Here is an 18,479-nt window from a genome sequence, read left to right as displayed (position 1 = left end):
GAAGGATTCTGAACATGTTGAAGGAAGGGAGCGCAATTCAGACTGGAATGCCAGATTAGAAAGCTGGGCTGAACTAACGAGGTGAAGTTAGGTGCTTCACCTCTGGAAGGATAATTAAAAACAAATACAAAGTGGGTGACACCTGGCTAGATGACAGCACTGTGGAAGAGGATCTGAGAGTCTCCATAGATCAGAGACTTGGTGTGACTGTGTGTAGTGCAGCCACACAAGGCAAATGTAGTTTTGAGATGCATTAATAGAAACATTTAGATGCAAGTGACAATAGGCATAGGCAGTGACAATACCCCTGTACTCGTCACTGGTTAAGCACCATCTAGAGTATTGTGTAGTTCTGGACTCGACATTTTAAAAAGGACGTGGAGAATTTAGGGTCCAGAGGAGGGTGACAATCCTCCAACTGATAAAGGGCTTCTTTTGTCATCATAACTAAGCTATGCTGTTGAAATATAATTGCATCCAGTGACACATTGCTAACAACCTTCCCTTAGATTTGAAAGAGGAATTTGGTCTGTTTTGTTTGTCTGAATGGCAATTTCAAGCATGTTTAGATGCAGCTGCAATGAACACGTGTTGGATTTACTGTGAGGACAAATTCCTGATTAGCCATCTTTTCCATGCATTTTGGGTGTCCCAATTCCACGAAGATGTGGACAAAATAAAGTCCATTGGAGAGCAACAGAAATTATTAGAGGCCTAGGAAGCTTGATTTAGGAAGAAACATTGAAAGAACTGGGATTATTTAGTCTGGAGAAAAGAAGACTAAGAGAGATTTTTGTAAGTTTTCAAATACCTGAATGGTGGTTATAAAGATAATGGGGTGGCTTTAAAAATAAAGGGAAGGAAAGTGTGGGATTGCTGCACTTCTAGTGCTTGAGGCTGCAACATACAGTAACATTTCAAAGGCATTGAAGAAAGGGATGGGGTAGGAGGCAAGCAGAGGGGTAGTGTTGACTTGCTACCTGGAAGTTTAGCAAAACTTCCAGGTTTGGCCTAGACTGATGCTGGGGCTCAAGTTCAGGATTTGACAGTATGTCCTAACAGTTCAAGATACCTTGAGTTTATTTCTTGTATACAGTTAATAGATTTTTGATGAGAAAGGCTTACATTAATCCTCTGGTTCACAAAAAAATCTGCCTTCGCAAGACTAGTTATTTCAACAGTTGATGGAGATATTGTTTGCATCATTGTTGATTTGTTTTCCTCAACTCCATTCCATTATTTACAAATAATAGTGGCATTTTAAGTGGCTGTTACTCTGAAAATCACAGAGAGTGAAATGCAAGGTGTCACATCAAAACACAGTTTACATCAGTGTTTCCCACCCATTGTGCCATGGCACAAAAGTGTGCTATCAGAAGTGAACAGGTGTGCTGCAGAATTTTGCCATGGCAATGAGCTACAATAGGTATGAGGATCGGGAATGCCTTAACAGGTGTGCCATGGAACATTTTTATTAGTGCAAGTATGCCTTGAGCTGGAAAAGGTTGGGAAACACTGGTTACATATAGAGTAACAGTCAATGAGCATCCAAAGTATCCTTTAGGTGTAAGGAGCAGCCTAGTTGAGTAGAACAAGATCCATTTGCAGACATCCTAGACTCTTGGTTTCCTTTGGTAACAGATATAAAGGGACGCAAGTTTCAGTTCAGGCAGCATGACCTGCAAGCTGTATTAATGATATCATACGCTAATATAGTCTAAGTCCTGTGTGATTAGAACAGCCTGAAATTTGGTTGTCTACTATCATCCTTCAGTAGATTCTCACTGCTAGAGATTTGCCAAACAACAACATAAGCATAAGTGCATATGTATACCAGTCGTGCATGCAAGGCATATGCATAACTCATAATAAACTTATATGCAGAAAGGTGTGTATATGCCCATCATGAGTGGGTTACATGTAGAGTATCTTGAAGAACAGTTCCTATAACATGACCTATTTTTTATCTTTTTCCTTGCTTATAGAATTCTCTTTTTTCCAAAACACTAGTAGATAATGCTGGCAGGTCAGTGAATTCAGAATTAGGCTTTGCTTATTCTATTTGGACTTTAATGGGATAGTTTACAGAATAGTGAGCACATAAACAAGTGTTTATGTGTTTGGACCTTAACTGTACATTTACATACTGGAATGTGATTTGGTTTCTCATAAGTGCTTCAGTTTATAATGTTTGGGGTATAAATGCCATGTGCTCAACTAGCAATCTTTACCCTTAATTTTAATTCTATTTTGTTTGTTTGTCTAAAAAAGGTACATAATAGTCTAATGGCAAAATTTGAACAGTTTAATAAGCAGTTCAAACAAAGTAACATACTTCTGATATATATAGTGTGTGTGTGTGCGTATATATGTGTATATGTGTATCTATATATAATGGTGGTACCCAAAGGCATCAAGTCATAATTAAGAAAGACTTGTCAGTGGTTGGCACAACTGAAACACTGGTAGAGAGACAATCCCTGCTTTGGCTAAGTTAAAATTTCAACATACAGGTTTATAAATTTAATCTTTAATGTTATTATTTTTATTTCAAGAAAATGAATTTTCTTGTTTTTAGATAAAACTATTAAATTATGGAAAATAAGTGAAAGGGATAAAAGAGCTGAAGGTTATAATTTGAAAGATGAAGATGGAAGACTTAGGGATCCATTCAGAATCACAGCACTACGGGTATGTTTGGCTCTTTCTTTAGTTTGACTTCAGTTAAATTATTTTTTGAATATACAGTTTTACCTTTGTACTTTTTAGAAGTGATACTTGCAGGACAAATTTATGTGGATTAAACCATTTTATTAGGCACGTCATATTCATGCAAAAATTTTAAAAAATTAGACGAAAAGACGCTACTGTATGTTCATTAATTCAGGTACAGAATAAAGCACTGTATAGTTGGTTCCAGAAGATTAAACACCAGACTGTTTTACTGAATCATTTGCTATATTATGAGTTAGCTTGGAATATCTTGTAAACAGGAATACAGTTTTTAAAATATGCTTAATTTTTGTATACATATTTTTCTTTTTACTCCTTAGAGTTTATGGACAGTTAAATCAATTACAATAGAATCTTATTTTTCAGAAGCTAGGTTTTAATATAACAGACTCTTAAGTTATAGTTGAACCTAAATAGAAAAGCAGTTCAGTTTGTTTCTCTGAACAGGCCTGTTGTGTAATTGATCCATTTCCCAACATGATAGTGTAAAAAAAATGTTTCCAGTGGCAACTGTCAGCAGTTTTTCTGTATTAGCTTAAAAAAGAAAGCTATGTTAGACATTTTGGTTCACTTGTTTCTGAACTTAACTAGGCCCACTGGATTCAGTTAGGCATTGCTTCTTTCCTCTGCTTTGGTCTGTGAATATGGCAAAGATGGATCACTTCACTGTGTGGGGGTGGAGTTTAACTGTCCTCTGCATTGTTAATATATTGCTTAATCTTGGAATAGGACTTAAATGATGAAAAAAGATTTAGATCAAAGTAAATTCCTCTTTTAAATGCATTGGTTGTAACTTGTTTTTTTAATCTTTCCTTACTTAATCTCATCAAGGTTTAGGGTTCCTTGTTCATTTGTTTGTTTTTGAATTAAAAGACAGATTAATTTTTTATATAACGTTATAGGAGAGTACCAGTCCTGTTGTACTTGAGAATCTTTTCTGTTTAAAGATTGACTAAAACCAGGAAGTAGTTAAGCTAAAAACCCAATAAAACCTCAATTCTGTCTCCTTTAATGCAAAGTTGCATTTCACTTATGCCACATTGTACTTGCATTCTGCCTCTGCATTGCACTGAGTAGGAGATGACCATCCCTATCACACAGTTGCATTTAGTCCATTCCACAAAAAGAATGCTCTGTGTGTTAAATGTTATACTTGGTTTTCAAATCACCCAGTGTAATCAGTGTCATTACTTTCACTTATCCATCATTAAATCTACACATCATATTTATTTGACACCGATCTGCTAGCATAAGAAACCCCCCAACAACTATCCCCTCCCCTCCCCCCTGCCCCCAACTACCTAGAGAATACTTTTATGAAATGAAGCATTCTGGATCTCTCCAGGTGCACAGGCACCTCTGATCACAAAAAATGGGAATCAGGTTTCTCTCTCAGAAGGCGATAGCGGAGCAAGTCACTTCATCACAATTTCAGCGCTGCCAAACTTTTCCAGCTAATCTCTCCTATTCTATACAGCTGACTCTAATATCCTGAAAACACCTAGAATGCTTGTGAATAATGTATTGTCATTTCCAGGAGGACAGGGTAAATAAAGGCTGAATGGGCATCTGTCTTAATTCTTCCTGGTTTTTAGAAATTCACACTTTTCGGAACTCTGCTTTCTGGAAGGGCGTGAGAAAACCACAAGCAACCTTTACTCTGCATTAATAGTTTTGTCATTGAGTATTGTTTTTCATTCATCTTGACTTTACAACTTTGTTTCACTGTAGCTCTTTTCTCTAATTTTGTTATAAATTTTAAAATTTAACTAATGTAGTGAAAAGAACAAGAAAGTTTTTAAATAAAAAAGAAATAGGGAACCTTCAGAAGTTTCTTGTACATTTTTAAATTTGCTTTGCTTTGACTTTGTTTAGTGTGTAAAAAACAATTTGGCACTAATTAAGCTAAAGATCAATAGCTCATTATGTGGGCATGGTCATTTTAATTTTTTTTTAATTGATCTTTTTTATTTCCATTTTCTAATAGTTCATTCTTTAACTTCCCTTTTTTAAAACAAGATTTAAAGTGTATCTATTTTTCCTGTTGGTGGGCAGAGGAATACGTTTTTGGACTTTCTACAGGGGAAACAGTATGTAAACAAAATGTTACCAAATGCTGAAAGTAAACAGATTGAATTCCTTTTGCTAATTTCATTTCTGGATGTTACATGAAAATACATATTTCAGGTATTAGTTTCAAATTGATAGCATCTCTAAATGTGCTTATCCCCTGATAAGGAAAGATGTAAGTGAATTTTTAATATGAATCTCATACAAAATATCATTCCTTTCAGTTCCATGTTCCTAATCCAGGATATGGGTTTTGAATGGTGATGTGGGAAGTCAGAGTAAGTGGACAACTAGTCGTACAGAATGCATTTGAAAAACAGCTAAAAACTGAATTCTTTCAATAAAGAAAAAAATCAGATTTCTGTAGTTTAAAGCATTTTTACTAATAGCAAATATATTGTGTGTTAAAATTAATGGATTCAACTAAAATTTTAAATCATGAGTTTTTTCCCTATATGTAAAAATAGACTATTCTTGTTTTTTTTTCTTGTCTCTATTTTAGGTGCCAATATTGAAACCCATGGACCTAATGGTAGAAGCAAGTCCCAGAAGGATATTTGCTAATGCACATACATATCACATAAATTCTATTTCAGTAAATAGTGATCATGAAACGTACCTTTCTGCAGATGACCTAAGAATTAATCTATGGCATTTAGAAATCACAGATAGAAGTTTTAGTATCCTTTTTCTGTATGAATTTTGTAACCATGTGTTTGGAATATAATAGAAGCACTTCAATTTTAATAAACTCAGTAAGCCCCTGAATACCTGAATTCTAGGCACATGGTAAATTAATTCCAAAACTGTGCTTATTCACATCTGGAAAGCAAGTATCTGGATTTGGCCTAGTTTGATTGGGACTGCAAGAGCGTGAAATTCTGGGACCATAGCTCTTAAATGTGTTTGATTTTTCATTACATGAACTTGATCATACATTTTTTAAATAAAATTATATAAAGAATTTCATGTTACAAAAGTCTGCCTCCCACTGTAGCTAAAACATTTCTGTCTAATAAGATGTCTAATATGAAGATATTTAGAATGGTATATACCAGTGTTTCTTAATGCTCACTATTGAAGTACTCTTTGCTGTGGCAGCAGGCCTTCCTATCTAAGACTGAAACAGCTATTTGAGATTAATTTGATGAACTGTGTGGGGGAAAGGAAAAGCTTATATAGGAAAAGGAAAGACCTTTTGAGATATAAAACAGCAATTTAGTCAGATAAACAGGCAGGATATTATTTAGCAAAGATGTGTGGGTTTTATTTAAATCAGTTTCAGTACAAGTGTACTTTGTTTTTACTGAGTAAAGATTCTAGAAGAGGGGAGAGGGGAAAACACTGCTTTTCTAATCCATTGTACAGTTATTTGATGCTAAAGAATTCAAAATATTCAAAATACTTTTGACCCGCTTACTTTCATCATCTTATTTTTTTTTTAATTGGAAACACACACTATAGTTTGGAGATCAGATGCTTTCAGCTAGAAATGCATTTATAACTTTGAATTTCTTCTTTCAGCCTCAGTTCAGCCTTTGGCAACTGCTATACCACATCTAGAGCTGTTCTAAGGCATACTATTTGGAACAGTCCAGAATCATTTTTATGCCACGTGGGCCCTTTTACCTTGTATAAATGGGCACAGATAGGATCATACTCAAGGCTTCTTTAAAAAACCTGGTATTTCTTTAAACAATTTTTTGCCAATTATATTAGAAATAAAGCATTAACTGCTATTTGCCTTTACCAGTAATTTTCAGATATTGTAGATATTAAGCCTGCCAATATGGAGGAACTAACAGAAGTGATTACTGCTGCAGAGTTCCACCCACATCACTGTAATGTGTTTGTCTACAGTAGTAGTAAAGGAACTATTCGACTCTGTGATATGCGTTCTTCAGCTCTCTGTGATAGGCATTCAAAATGTAAGTTACCTAAGATCTCTCTTTCCCTTGTAGACTGTTTTCAGTCAAGTAAATGTACATCTTTCTAGAAAATGTATAGGTATTCTATGTACATAAACACAAAAATGTTTAGTTCTGTTTATTGGTAAGAACTTACAAGGTAAGGGGTGGTAGTTTTGTAGAATGGAACATTTTAATTGTCTTGTTCTAGGCCATCACCAAGCAGAAGTGTAGCATGAGACAATTGACGGTGTGACTCTGCTCCTGTTTACCCATTTATGCAGCATAAACTGATGGGAACAAGTGCTTTTGGCACCAGTGAGACCTGTCTTCTGTCCAGACTCAGTCTTGGTGCTTCTCAAAGGTATCTGCTTAACAAATGCCAGTTCAGGGCAGTTTATTGACATCTACCTTTGTGCATTAGGAACTGGGCTGAGGCTGCCAGAACCCATTTTGTTTGTTAACATTTATTGCTACTGGAATTAAATTTCTGCATAAAGAGAGATGCTGGGTTTGAAGCCAGTTCCCAGAGGTGAAAGGCCAGTGTTTTAAATCTGCTGAGCCACATAGCCTCATATAGGTGAGGAAAGCTCTTATTTTTCAGTCATAAGAAATAAGGCCTATCTTTACACCCAGCCTGCTATTGCTTAGTTAGTAATGTATAAAATGTAACAGCATTAATATTATGTCAGGTAAGCTTATATTCAGTAATGATGAGGGTTTTTGATTGTTGAAGGAAAATATTTATACACTGTCAAATTTGATACTGTACAGTTACTTTTTAGACAGCTTAGTCTTTGTAATACAAAATGTCAATGGCCAGTCTTTACTACTCATATTTATCATCTTTATAAAAATGTGCAGCAGTCTACAGCATTTTATTTCTGTTTCTTTAATTTTGGATGGCTCCTTATATCATGAGGAAATTTGAATATGATTTTCAATATAACTAGGTAGTATGGTTCAAGAAAGGAGGCAGAAATATGCATATACAATTAAGGCACTAATACTTCTGTTTCAACAGATTGTATTGTGCAATTCATAGTCACATATAAACTTGTACACTGCAGCAGTGGTTCTCAGTCTTTTGATCCCAGGCTTATCTACTCCATCCCTACCCTCACATCTGCCACCCTACAACCTGCCTACTCCAGACTGCATAACCCTGCAGCTTCACAGTCTCAGGGTCTTATACCCTTTTGCCAAGCATTCTGCAGAGGTACCTGAGCAAGCTCTACTTACACGAGCTCTGGGAAATAATAACAGGCATATTTGGACTCTGCCTTAGCTAAGTGAGTTTGCTTGTCACCAGAGCTGCTGGGCTTGCCTGAAGTGCTGTATGAAGATGGATTTGCTGCTTCCCATTTTGGACATAGTACATGCAGAACATCTTGATTTCTGATGATGATGATGTCTGGCACTGAGAACATTGGGAGGGGCAGCTGACTCAGCCCTTATATCTGCTCTTATGGCCTACTCCTAGCACCTCTACAGACCACTAGGTGACAAACACTACAGTATCCCAAAAGTAGAAGTAGCAGGATACATAGTATTTTTTTTTTTTTTTGCTGATGCTAATTTCTCTTGCTGTTTCTCATTTAAAAAAAATCTGTTTTAAGTATGTGATAAAGGCTCAGAATAATTGGTGGGCACATTGAGAATTGGTTTCTTTTTGTTTTTGTATGTACTACTTTTTCCCATTGTGATTTTTATCCCTGCACACTAATAGCTGTAACTTCTTGAATGCTGTACCTTAATGGAAAACATATTTGACCTTAACCTCTAGTGATTCAGTCTACTAGAGCCTTAGTACTCTCTTTTTGAGAGAGAGATCACACACAAAAAACACCACACTTACACCTTTTTAAAGGGAATTTAATATCACAGTTTTAATATATGTAACTACTGAACAGGGCTAGCTTCCTTGGAAGGTTAGTATGTTACTTTCAGTTTTATTTTCTATCTTAATCTACAGTTTTTGAAGAGCCTGAAGATCCCAGCAGCAGGTCATTCTTTTCAGAAATCATTTCATCAATATCTGATGTAAAATTCAGCCACAGTGGTCGATATATGATGACACGAGACTACCTTTCGGTTAAAGTATGGGATCTCAATATGGAGAACAGGCCTGTAGAGACATATCAAGTATGATCTTCAGATATATATATGTGTGTATATATATAAATGCATCTCTTAATTTTCGTTAATTCTATCTAACACCATTTTTGTGTTTCCAGGTTCATGAATATCTTCGAAGCAAGCTTTGTTCCTTGTATGAAAATGACTGCATTTTTGACAAGTTTGAATGCTGCTGGAATGGTTCTGATAGGTAAGGTTGAGTTTGAATTAATCTTAACTTCCATAGTCCTAGCTTAGCGCGTGACTAATATTTAGCAGTGAATAGACTTTGTGGGATGCCTTAATTTTGCGTGTGCTCAAACCTCACTTAACTAAGCGGTAATTACATATGCCCCTTAATGGACTCTATTGGGATTGCAATTGCATACAAACAGGGATTTTTTTTCTTTTATTCAAACTATTTGAGAACATGTTTTCCACTTTTGCTTTTAAATAAGCGCACAGTATTTTGAGAGCTCAGATTTTATTTCTGAGCTCTGGTAGTTTCCATCTCCAATTGTATTAAAGTTGACCAATATAAAATAAAGAAGAGGGAGCTGACTATTGCAGTGTTAATCTTCTGGCTTTTCTTATAATTTATATAAATGTATTGTTAAGTAAATGTGGTAAAAACAACGTAACTTGATGGCAGGATCACTTTTGAGGGGTTTTTTGGGTATCCTAGAAATGACCCACCTCAGGTCAGGCAGATGGCCATCCCTGGTGGCATGGCGAGAACACCCATATCTTAATGCCATCAAAGCCCCACATCTGCAGGCCAGATTCAAAGTTCCCACAGATCAGATCCAGCCATAGGTTGCTGACCCTGACTTAGGCTGTTGCCTGTGAAAGCTTATGCCTCTCTCTAAGGTGCCACCCTGCCCTCCTTTCTACCCTAGGATAGGTAAAAGTATGAGACCTACCAGAAGAGGATAAGAAGGAGAATAAAGGGGCAGCTGTGACAGAGTTTATTGTATTGCTCGTATAAAAATCTCACTTGGAATGCTAGTAATATAACTGGTTTTCAACAAATTCCAAAAAGTGTGACGTCCGTCTGATGTCGGTCTCTTTTGTTGTTTTGCTAATACACAAATTGAGCAATATTGGGCAGTTTTATAGATTGTAAAATTATCTGAAGTTTGTAATGCTTAACAAAATAATGTAAAACAATTTGTGACTCAATTTCCCCCCCATAAAAGTATTTTTCCATTTTCTGTACCATTCCCCACACAATCTAATAAAGAGGGTTTTGAAGCTGAAAAGAGTGGATTTGATTTAAATCATATCAATTTAAATCATGATTTAAGTCACTGATCAAGAAGCCTCAATTTAATCATTGTTTTGTACAAACAGTGCATTCTTGTTGTTTGATATCCTTTATCCATTTAACTTCTTGAAACTGCACTTTAGAGAGGTAAGGGCTGACTGTGTGTACACAAACTTGCAGAGAGACAATAGGGCTGATGGGTGGGTAATCATGTCTGTTATTTCTCATCTTCATATACTGCTGTTAGCAAGGATGTTATCTGGAGACAACAAACTTTTCCTATGCCTGAAGAAGGGTATTTGTGCCCAAAAGCTTGAAAAGAACATTTTTTCCAACTATTTAGTTGGTCTAATAAAAGATACCACATCTTCCCAAAGAACCATGTCTGCCTATAATCTCTGGAGACACAAATCCACAGTTTGAGAACTGAAACTAAGCATCAGAGAGATGCTTAATGGGTTCTGAGCACTGAGTCCCATTGGGTGGATTGGTTTTCTTTATTTTTTACTAATCTATAGAGGAGCTGTCTGGGAACCCCATAAGACTGGGCCCCTAATATAGTCCATGGCCTGTTGTGACTTCTTTATAAAACTTCTAAAAATGTTCCATGAATATATTGTCTCAAGTAGAATAACTTCAAATTATATACTAATCCATGATGATATCTTTGAGCTTTAACATATCTTAAATTAAAACTATTTTTTTATAAGTTTTTTTTTTAAAATCATGTTAACGAAAAAAAAAATGATTAAATTAAAAAGACGATATTTTTAATTGCTGATTTTTATCACACCTGATGCTGTATTTAGTACAGCTCCCACATTTTAGAATGACTGTGGTGCAAATATTTTGTACCTGCAATAACTTACAGAAACTCTTCAGGAGAAATGGAGGTTTTGGCAACAATTGGGGCTTTTGGAACCTGAGAACTGGCAGTGGTCACACCTTCATCTGACTGTCACCTCTAGGCTGATCTGGAAGGGTGGGCCAGAAAGGCATTCAGGGAGAGGGATGTGTGTTGAAAAGGGAAGGTGTGAGGTGCAAGGATACGTAACATAGTGAGAGTGGGGAAGGGAAGATGGGGAAGAATGATGGGGAGGAGATGGTAAGGGAGTGCGAAGTGCATGAGGAGCATGTCATGTCTGGCTGCATAATAATAAAACCTTTCCCCTTTTCTTGTTGTTTTAAACAGTGCTATCATGACTGGATCCTACAACAATTTCTTCCGGATGTTTGACCGAAACACACGGCGGGATATTACTTTAGAAGCATCAAGGGAGAGTAGCAAACCTCGTGCCATCCTAAAGCCACGCAAAGTGTGTACAGGTGGTAAGAGAAAGAAAGACGAGATAAGCGTTGACAGTCTGGACTTCAACAAGAAGATCCTTCATACAGCATGGCACCCCACAGAAAACATCATTGCTGTAGCTGCCACCAATAACTTGTATATATTCCAGGACAAAATTAACTAAAAAGATGACTTAATTGAGGACAAAGTCGTCGTCTTGCATAGTTAAGCTCAGTTGTTTATCTGTAAAAGAGAAGGCCTTGTTGTCCTACCAGTAAAGAACATTGATGCACTTACTTCCCTTTATAGATAAAGGAGAAAAGCTGGCCTGGTTTTGAGTTTGTGGTGTAGTTCTGCCTTCATTGGAGGGGGGTGGGGAGTGGAATGCAAATTGCAGTTTTCTAAAAGAAAAAGCCCTCTTGAAGCAGAATTGATGGACAGTGCTCAATAAAGGCCAATACTCAAAACAAATGTATTTATTTAAGTCTGAGCCTTCCTTTCCAGTTTATAGACCAAAAATTTAACAACCAAGAGGAAAAATTGTCATAAATGTAATTTCTATCTCTCTCGCTCTTTCTCTGCTGTAATATTTGGGCCTTTGAAAACATATATTGTGCTTTATGCCTGTAAACATTCCTCCTCTGGCCTTTATCTAGGCTTAGGTGTTTTTACCTTTGAGCACTTAGGTAGGTCCTGAGTTGGGTTCATAGACAGGTTCCATGAATATTTACTCACCAACTGTATCTATAACCACACCTTCTGGTGTAAACCACTTAATAAAAATAACAAACTATAAAAAGTGTTTTTAAATCTGAAAGTATGTATTCAGTCTTTTATTTTTTTATTGCATGTATTGAGATTGTGCAAAATAATTCTAATGGGGAATTTGACAATGTTTGTCCCAAAACTTGGATTTTTTGACAGCCTGGTATAAACTGTTTTGTGTAGTATGAAATATTTCAAATTCTAAATTTAGTTTCCACAGAATTGTCATTAAGTTGTGTTGGATTTCTGTCAAATTACATCTGTATACACAAACTAGGGGATTTGAGAAGGTTGGTATAAAAACATCTACATCCTAAAAGAGAGAAACTACTTTGCACAGAAGGGAATATACAATAAAACATTGAATCAAATTTCTGCTTTGACAATATAAAATCTATTTTTAACTAATGCCTCTCAGATGTTTGACACAGAGACATACCTTATGTGCATTACTTTTTTTATATTTTTAGTGACTTATTTTGGAAAAATACACTTTTACTTTAAATTTGGCATAATTAAATATATTTAGAATTTCACATTGCAGTTCAAACCAGCAAATAAAACTGACTTGATTATACCAAGCAGCAGCACAACTAAAGTTTTAACATACTCTGTCACTTGACACCAGGTGATCAGGATATAGTGAAACTATGAACTGATGCAAAATGCATTTGTCATAGCATCCCTGCTCCTGTGGACATCAGGGTTAAAAATCATTTTTAAGCTTTGGGTATTTTTTTCCAAAAGGGCATAAACTCATCCAGCGTTCTCTTTATCCCAACTAAATGCGGGTGTAAAATGTGTCAGAAGAAATGATGGCATATTTTAATAGAATCGAGTACTAAGATATGCAAGGAATGCAAAATAAGGTCTTTTTAGTTAATTAGACTCTTGAATTTCCCTCATGAAATACAGAAGTGTGGTTTACACTCCATTTTATTAAAATGAAGGTGCATTATGATTATTAAATCAGATATGGATATGCAAGAGAAATGTCACTGTTCCTACCCTCTCAATTAATGTCCATAGAGTGCCACTCTTGTTCATAATAAGCTAGTAAATACAACTAACTTTGGGGTTCTACAAATAAAGTTTAAATAAAAAAAAATCTTATACTGTATATTGGTTGTGACACTATTTGCAGATCTTGAAATGTGGAACTTCTAGGTCATTTAAGCATTATATTTGACCTTTGTTCCTAAAATACATAATAGAGCTAATACAATGGGATTGTATATACTTGTTCAATTATTTTGACCAAAAAGTTTAATAAATTTTAAATGTTTACTTGAACATGCTCTGTGTAGTCTGACACCTTCCTTATTTTAATCTTTTGAAATTGAAATGCCACCCAAATTTCCGAGTGATTCCACATAGATGCCAAATCGGCTTTTTGCTGCATTCATTTGGTTATTTCCCTTTTTCAAATAAGCATAGTAAATTAATATAGATATCTAACAGCCCAAATGCTGCATTTTTTCAGCATTGGGTAGACCAATTTATTTTCCAATGAGCAAAGTATGTTTAAATGTGTAGAAATTCAGACCTGTAATTCAGAAATCCATCTCACCATGTCTTGTGTATTTTAGAGCTATTATAATTAGGACCGGTAAAGTCTAATCCCTTTGCTTAAGTTACGAAAATCTGCTGGCAGAGCTATACATACATTAGGAATCTGAAAAGATTTCATATTGTAGCCAACCTTGCACTGCTAGCAAAACCCATGGTGTGATTCCAGGTTTCCTACTGAGCTTCTGCTAGGGGGAGCCTATATAATGTTGGTGCCATCATAGTTTCCTAAAGTGGTAGCAGTCATCACTGTGTTAGATGGCCTAAGTAACCATAGGTGAAAAAAGGATGGAATTTAAAGGATTTTAATGAGACTGGATAGCTAGTTATTTATTAAAAACTAGGTATATTTACTTGCATGATTTTGCAGCTAAACAGCTAATAATGGTTCCTGAAAATCTTTCACCGTGTACCTCACTTAACCAGTCTTTCTGGTAATTTTTTTTCTGGTGGATGGAATTCTCACTCAAATTTTCAGATGTTCACACAGAAATGAGATCATTGAGAGATCAGTTAAATCAATTAACAATTTTGGTATCTCAAACCAGTCTGTAATACCTCATTCCTCAAGTGCATCTTTATTTTGCCTTTGAGTAAGATTTCTATTGTCTTTATTCTTTTTTCCTTGCTAGATTCCTACATTGTGCCAACATCACGAACATTATGATACCTTGAACCTTCGCATTGTCAAAAAAAAAGATTGGTATGATTTCAAGTGATAGTATAATTAACAAGAATATTATGTATTAGCATTATATATGTGTAGCTTGCAGTTACTGCAGGAGAAATTCCAAAAGCTCAGATTCTGGCAGATAAAATATTGTTTGTTTTAAGAAATAGTGATTTGGTTTTATGCATATGTTTCCTACAAGCATGATAACTGTGGACAGCTGTTGTTTCATGTCTTTAAGGCAGTGTTTCTCACCTGGGGCACTGTGGTGTCGCAAGATACTTTGAGGGATGAGGCAGGAAATGTGAAGATAAGCAGATGAGAACAGGCTCAGGCTCTCCCTGCCTGGCTGTTCCCTTATGCCCACTGTAAGGAGTTGAGCACTAATATATTAGTTTTTAAAATGGGATGCCACTCAATTCACAAAATTACGGAGGTCTGCCTTGAGGTTAAAAAGGTTGAGACCCGCTGCTTTAAGGAAATAAGTTTAACTTTTGAATTAACACAGGAGTTTCCAGGTAAGAGTCAGACTTTTTCTTTTTAATCTATACTTCTGCACTGTACTTTCCTGAAGTACCCATATTATCTAATACTGTAATTCAACATGCATGTCAAAGTGCATAAATACTTAAAGGATTATGTGCTGTACTGAGTTGTATATGAATTCTTATTGATAATGAAGAGTTTCAAGTTGGTCCCTTAAAATTGAGATAAAATCTCTTTTAATCTTCTAAAAAAGTAGGGTATACTAGGATATAGTACAATTGGGGAAGCAGAGATGAAAAAGGGATTGAATGGGTTCAGGCTCACCTATTGGAAACAATCTACCTGCCTATTGGTAGATAACAGTAGAAGATAAAGCTATGGAGCTAGGCTCTAACAGACTTCTATATCTATTTCTGTATTTCCTGTGAAACGGAGTACGTATTTAATGGAAAGCACTTTACTTGCTTGTAGATTAGAATGTAATTTCTCAAAATAAATTGAAATATTGTTTGTTCAGTGTGCTATTTTAGAATTCTAAAATTTGGTTATAGGCAGATAAGTGAATTGTAAGACTGGTGGTACTGGTGCTTTCGACTGATAGGGCACTTGAAGGTAGGAATGGAGATTTGGAGAGAGTGGGGAGACCTGGTTTAAACAGTTGGCAAAATGAAATGACATGCTGATGGATCTAACAATGTTTAGTGGCTAGGTTAGTAACATGAAAAGTTTTACAGAGGGCCTAATGTGCTAAATTGTTTTTTTCAGGTATAGTTTATGTAATTCTCAAACCTAATTGTTTGGTTTAAGTACTATATAAAATACAAGTTATACATAATACTATTTAATGTATTTTTCCCGTGAGTTCCAGTTAAGATATCTGTAATTCATACTGATGTGCTGCAGATGTAATGTACTAGAACATTAACATGCATCTCTTTAGCATTCCTGTGAAAATGAGAAAAGTGTGAAAACATATTTTCCCTTCACAGACTCTGCTTATTCATCCCTAATGAATCATACCTCTTGCTTGTAAATTTTGGAAGCAGTCCACTATGGTTGTTGGGAACTGTAGTATGAAGACTCTGCCTTTGCTCAGACCACCCAGCTTTTTTCCCTTCTAGCAGTGAAATGATTGGTGAGTCATTTTTTTTAATCATTGTTTTGTTTTGTCATTTTATGTGTATTAGTACTGGTTAACTTTCTAGGTCCCTTCCCCCTCTCTTAAAGCTAAGAGTATTGAGGCTGCAACCTTCTGGCTTCTCAGTTGTATGCTCCTCTTGAATAATTTGTCTTTGTCCTCTCAATATAGCAATAGAGGAGTCTTGTAAATGTGAACTCAAGTCCAAAAAACATTGCAGGTGATTTTTCAGGAGTCCGAGAAACAGTTAGTTCACAAGCCACGGACCTTTGTTTTTCATGGACATGGAGAACTGCTTTGGATATTGTGTAGGCCACTGCCTTCTCCCTGAAACCTGTGGCTCCTACAAGGAGCAAAACCAGTAGCAGAGAACTCTTCACAGCTTATTCAAAAACCAAGGTTGGTAAACTCCAGAGGCTCCAGTTACTGAAAATGCAGAAGCAAACATGGTAATGCACCAATTGGTATTGCAAAGGGCAAGTAAAAAATGTAAAAAAAAATATTTTCTTCATTACCTTCCCACCTTAAAAATATGTTAGGACTTTTCTTCCAGAGGCTATTACTGTGCTATGTGAAACTGTCTTGGGCTGCAGTATAATAGAAATTGTGCCTGTCAAATTTTCAGCCCAGAAATATCTGCTGATGAGGAAAAGACATCTTTTCCACTCTAAAAGCTAGCTTTTGCCCAGAAAATTAAGGAGTGGTTTTATGTGAACTGAGACAAGTAAGGACTCCATTCCCCCTGCATCTAGGGATTACAGGGAGGTGAGCAAAGGATCCCCCTTCCATATTCAGAATGATTCCTATTTTGCTGCATAAAGCCTTGGCATATGGTTTCTCCTGTAGTAGTTATATAGCTACCAGCCAACCAAGGAGAACAAGCAAGCAGTCTTTCAAGCTTCTGAGGCCATCTAGCAGCTGGCCCTAGACTCAAGGATTTGTACTGCCTTTGGTTATAAGACAGTGGTTCTCAACCAGAATGCCACAGCACTTATATTACTAGCACAAGAAAAACCCAGAGATTTCAGACAAGAACACAGTGTCAAAAACTAATGACCTGTGGTCTTTCTGAATTATTTGCAACAGTAATTTAGTTTTCCTTACTCCAAGACTTAAAGAAGTCATTGCAGGATTTGCCCCTCCATTGAAAGACACTGGAAAGCCTTCACTCAGACTGAGGACATGCCACAGAATTTCAGAGTTAACTGTAGCCAAACAATTCCTTCTCCAGAGAAATGGATCAATTTGTAACTGACCAGCTGTGAGAAAATACTCTCTCCTACCAGTTGTTAAAAATCTAAAATATTTGCAGAGTTATCCAGGTGTCAAATACATTTGATTTGGCCTACCATATTTACAGAAATGATTTGCAAAGATTTACTCTCGAATCAACTGGTTCCTTACTGTGGTAATCCATAGCCTGTTATTTCCATGGCTGTTGACGAGGGTTAAAGCCCAAGTTTGGTTTCTCAAAACGTGCCTTCAGAAATTCCTAAGAAGTTGAACCACTTCCAGGTATGACATGATGCAATGTTGGGTGATATTCCTGGATCCCATCTAAATGACCATTGTCACTTCATTTGTACTTACCAGCCAAAAACTCACCCTATTTTCATGCTAGACAAATGATTCTCCACCAGGATTCTGCAACACCCCAGGGTACTGCAAGATCCCTTTAAGGGTGCTCTGGGACACCGCACAATATTCATGTTGATGTGCAACCACCTATACATGATTCACAAGATAAACCCAGAGACTTCAAATAGGAATTCACGTCATGACCCAAAGGGTATGATTTTGTGTGTGCTTCGGCACTGCAGAATTATTTCCCGCCACGAGGAGCTTTCTTTGCACGGTGCAATTCTCAGTTGCATAGAGAAAACCCCGGTGCAAAGGAGTTCCTGCCATTCACATGCAAATTTGTTTCCCACTATTGGCTGTTTCTAAATTATTCCCACGTGGCAGCTAGCGATTGGCTTGCTAGCCGTATAAGAGGCTTGAGCAGTTTCCGCCCAAGTTGGAGGAGGAGGACTCCACAACCATCTCGTAGAGGAGGAGAAGGAGGACTTCACATCTCGTGAAGAACTCTAAGCGCGCTGTGGAGCTTAACGAACCCAGCGTGTGCCTTAAGAAAGATATAGGGGCCTGATCAACCTCTAGCCTCTCCCCGTCGCCGCCTGATCCCTCGACATACCCTTCCCTGCGTGCTCGTGGAGAGTCACCTTTTGGACTCTCATCGTGGTATCCAGAGCTGTTCGGGTTATTTTGTCCAGTTGATTCAACGGGCTCGCGGTTCTAGAGCTCTCAGCCGGCCTTGGACCAGAGTTCGTGGTTAGAACTCTTGTCTGCTCTTCTTCTTTCCTATCTGTAACTGCAACGCAAGCAAGTTTTCCTGCCTGCGCCACGACCATCTACGGTGTAAGTAAAATAATCTTTAATCAACCGCTACGCGTCCGTGCCTAATTCTG

The 18,479-nt window shown here is 36.7% G+C and overlaps 1 protein-coding gene across 2 annotated transcripts in view; it reads left to right on the top strand.

Moving 5' to 3' along the window:
• Window positions 1-13,441, top strand: part of PPP2R2D (protein phosphatase 2 regulatory subunit Bdelta) — a 46,342-nt gene extending 32,901 nt beyond the window's left edge. For both annotated transcript variants that reach the window (XM_059730017.1, XM_006265017.4), the window contains exons 5-10: window positions 2,579-2,691; window positions 5,306-5,483; window positions 6,567-6,731; window positions 8,686-8,855; window positions 8,948-9,039; window positions 11,288-13,441. In XM_059730017.1, the coding sequence (XP_059586000.1) occupies window positions 2,579-2,691; window positions 5,306-5,483; window positions 6,567-6,731; window positions 8,686-8,855; window positions 8,948-9,039; window positions 11,288-11,567 (998 nt within the window). In that variant the 3' untranslated portion in view covers window positions 11,568-13,441. The remainder of the gene's footprint in view (window positions 1-2,578; window positions 2,692-5,305; window positions 5,484-6,566; window positions 6,732-8,685; window positions 8,856-8,947; window positions 9,040-11,287) is intronic.
• The last annotated feature ends 5,038 nt before the right edge of the window (window positions 13,442-18,479 follow it).

Source organism: Alligator mississippiensis, chromosome 6 (genome assembly GCF_030867095.1).
Source record: "Alligator mississippiensis isolate rAllMis1 chromosome 6, rAllMis1, whole genome shotgun sequence".
In the NCBI taxonomy this organism is placed as follows: domain Eukaryota; kingdom Metazoa; phylum Chordata; order Crocodylia; family Alligatoridae; genus Alligator; species Alligator mississippiensis.
The sequence above is the reverse complement of the archived record's forward strand: the minus strand, read 5'-3'. Positions and strand labels throughout refer to the sequence as shown.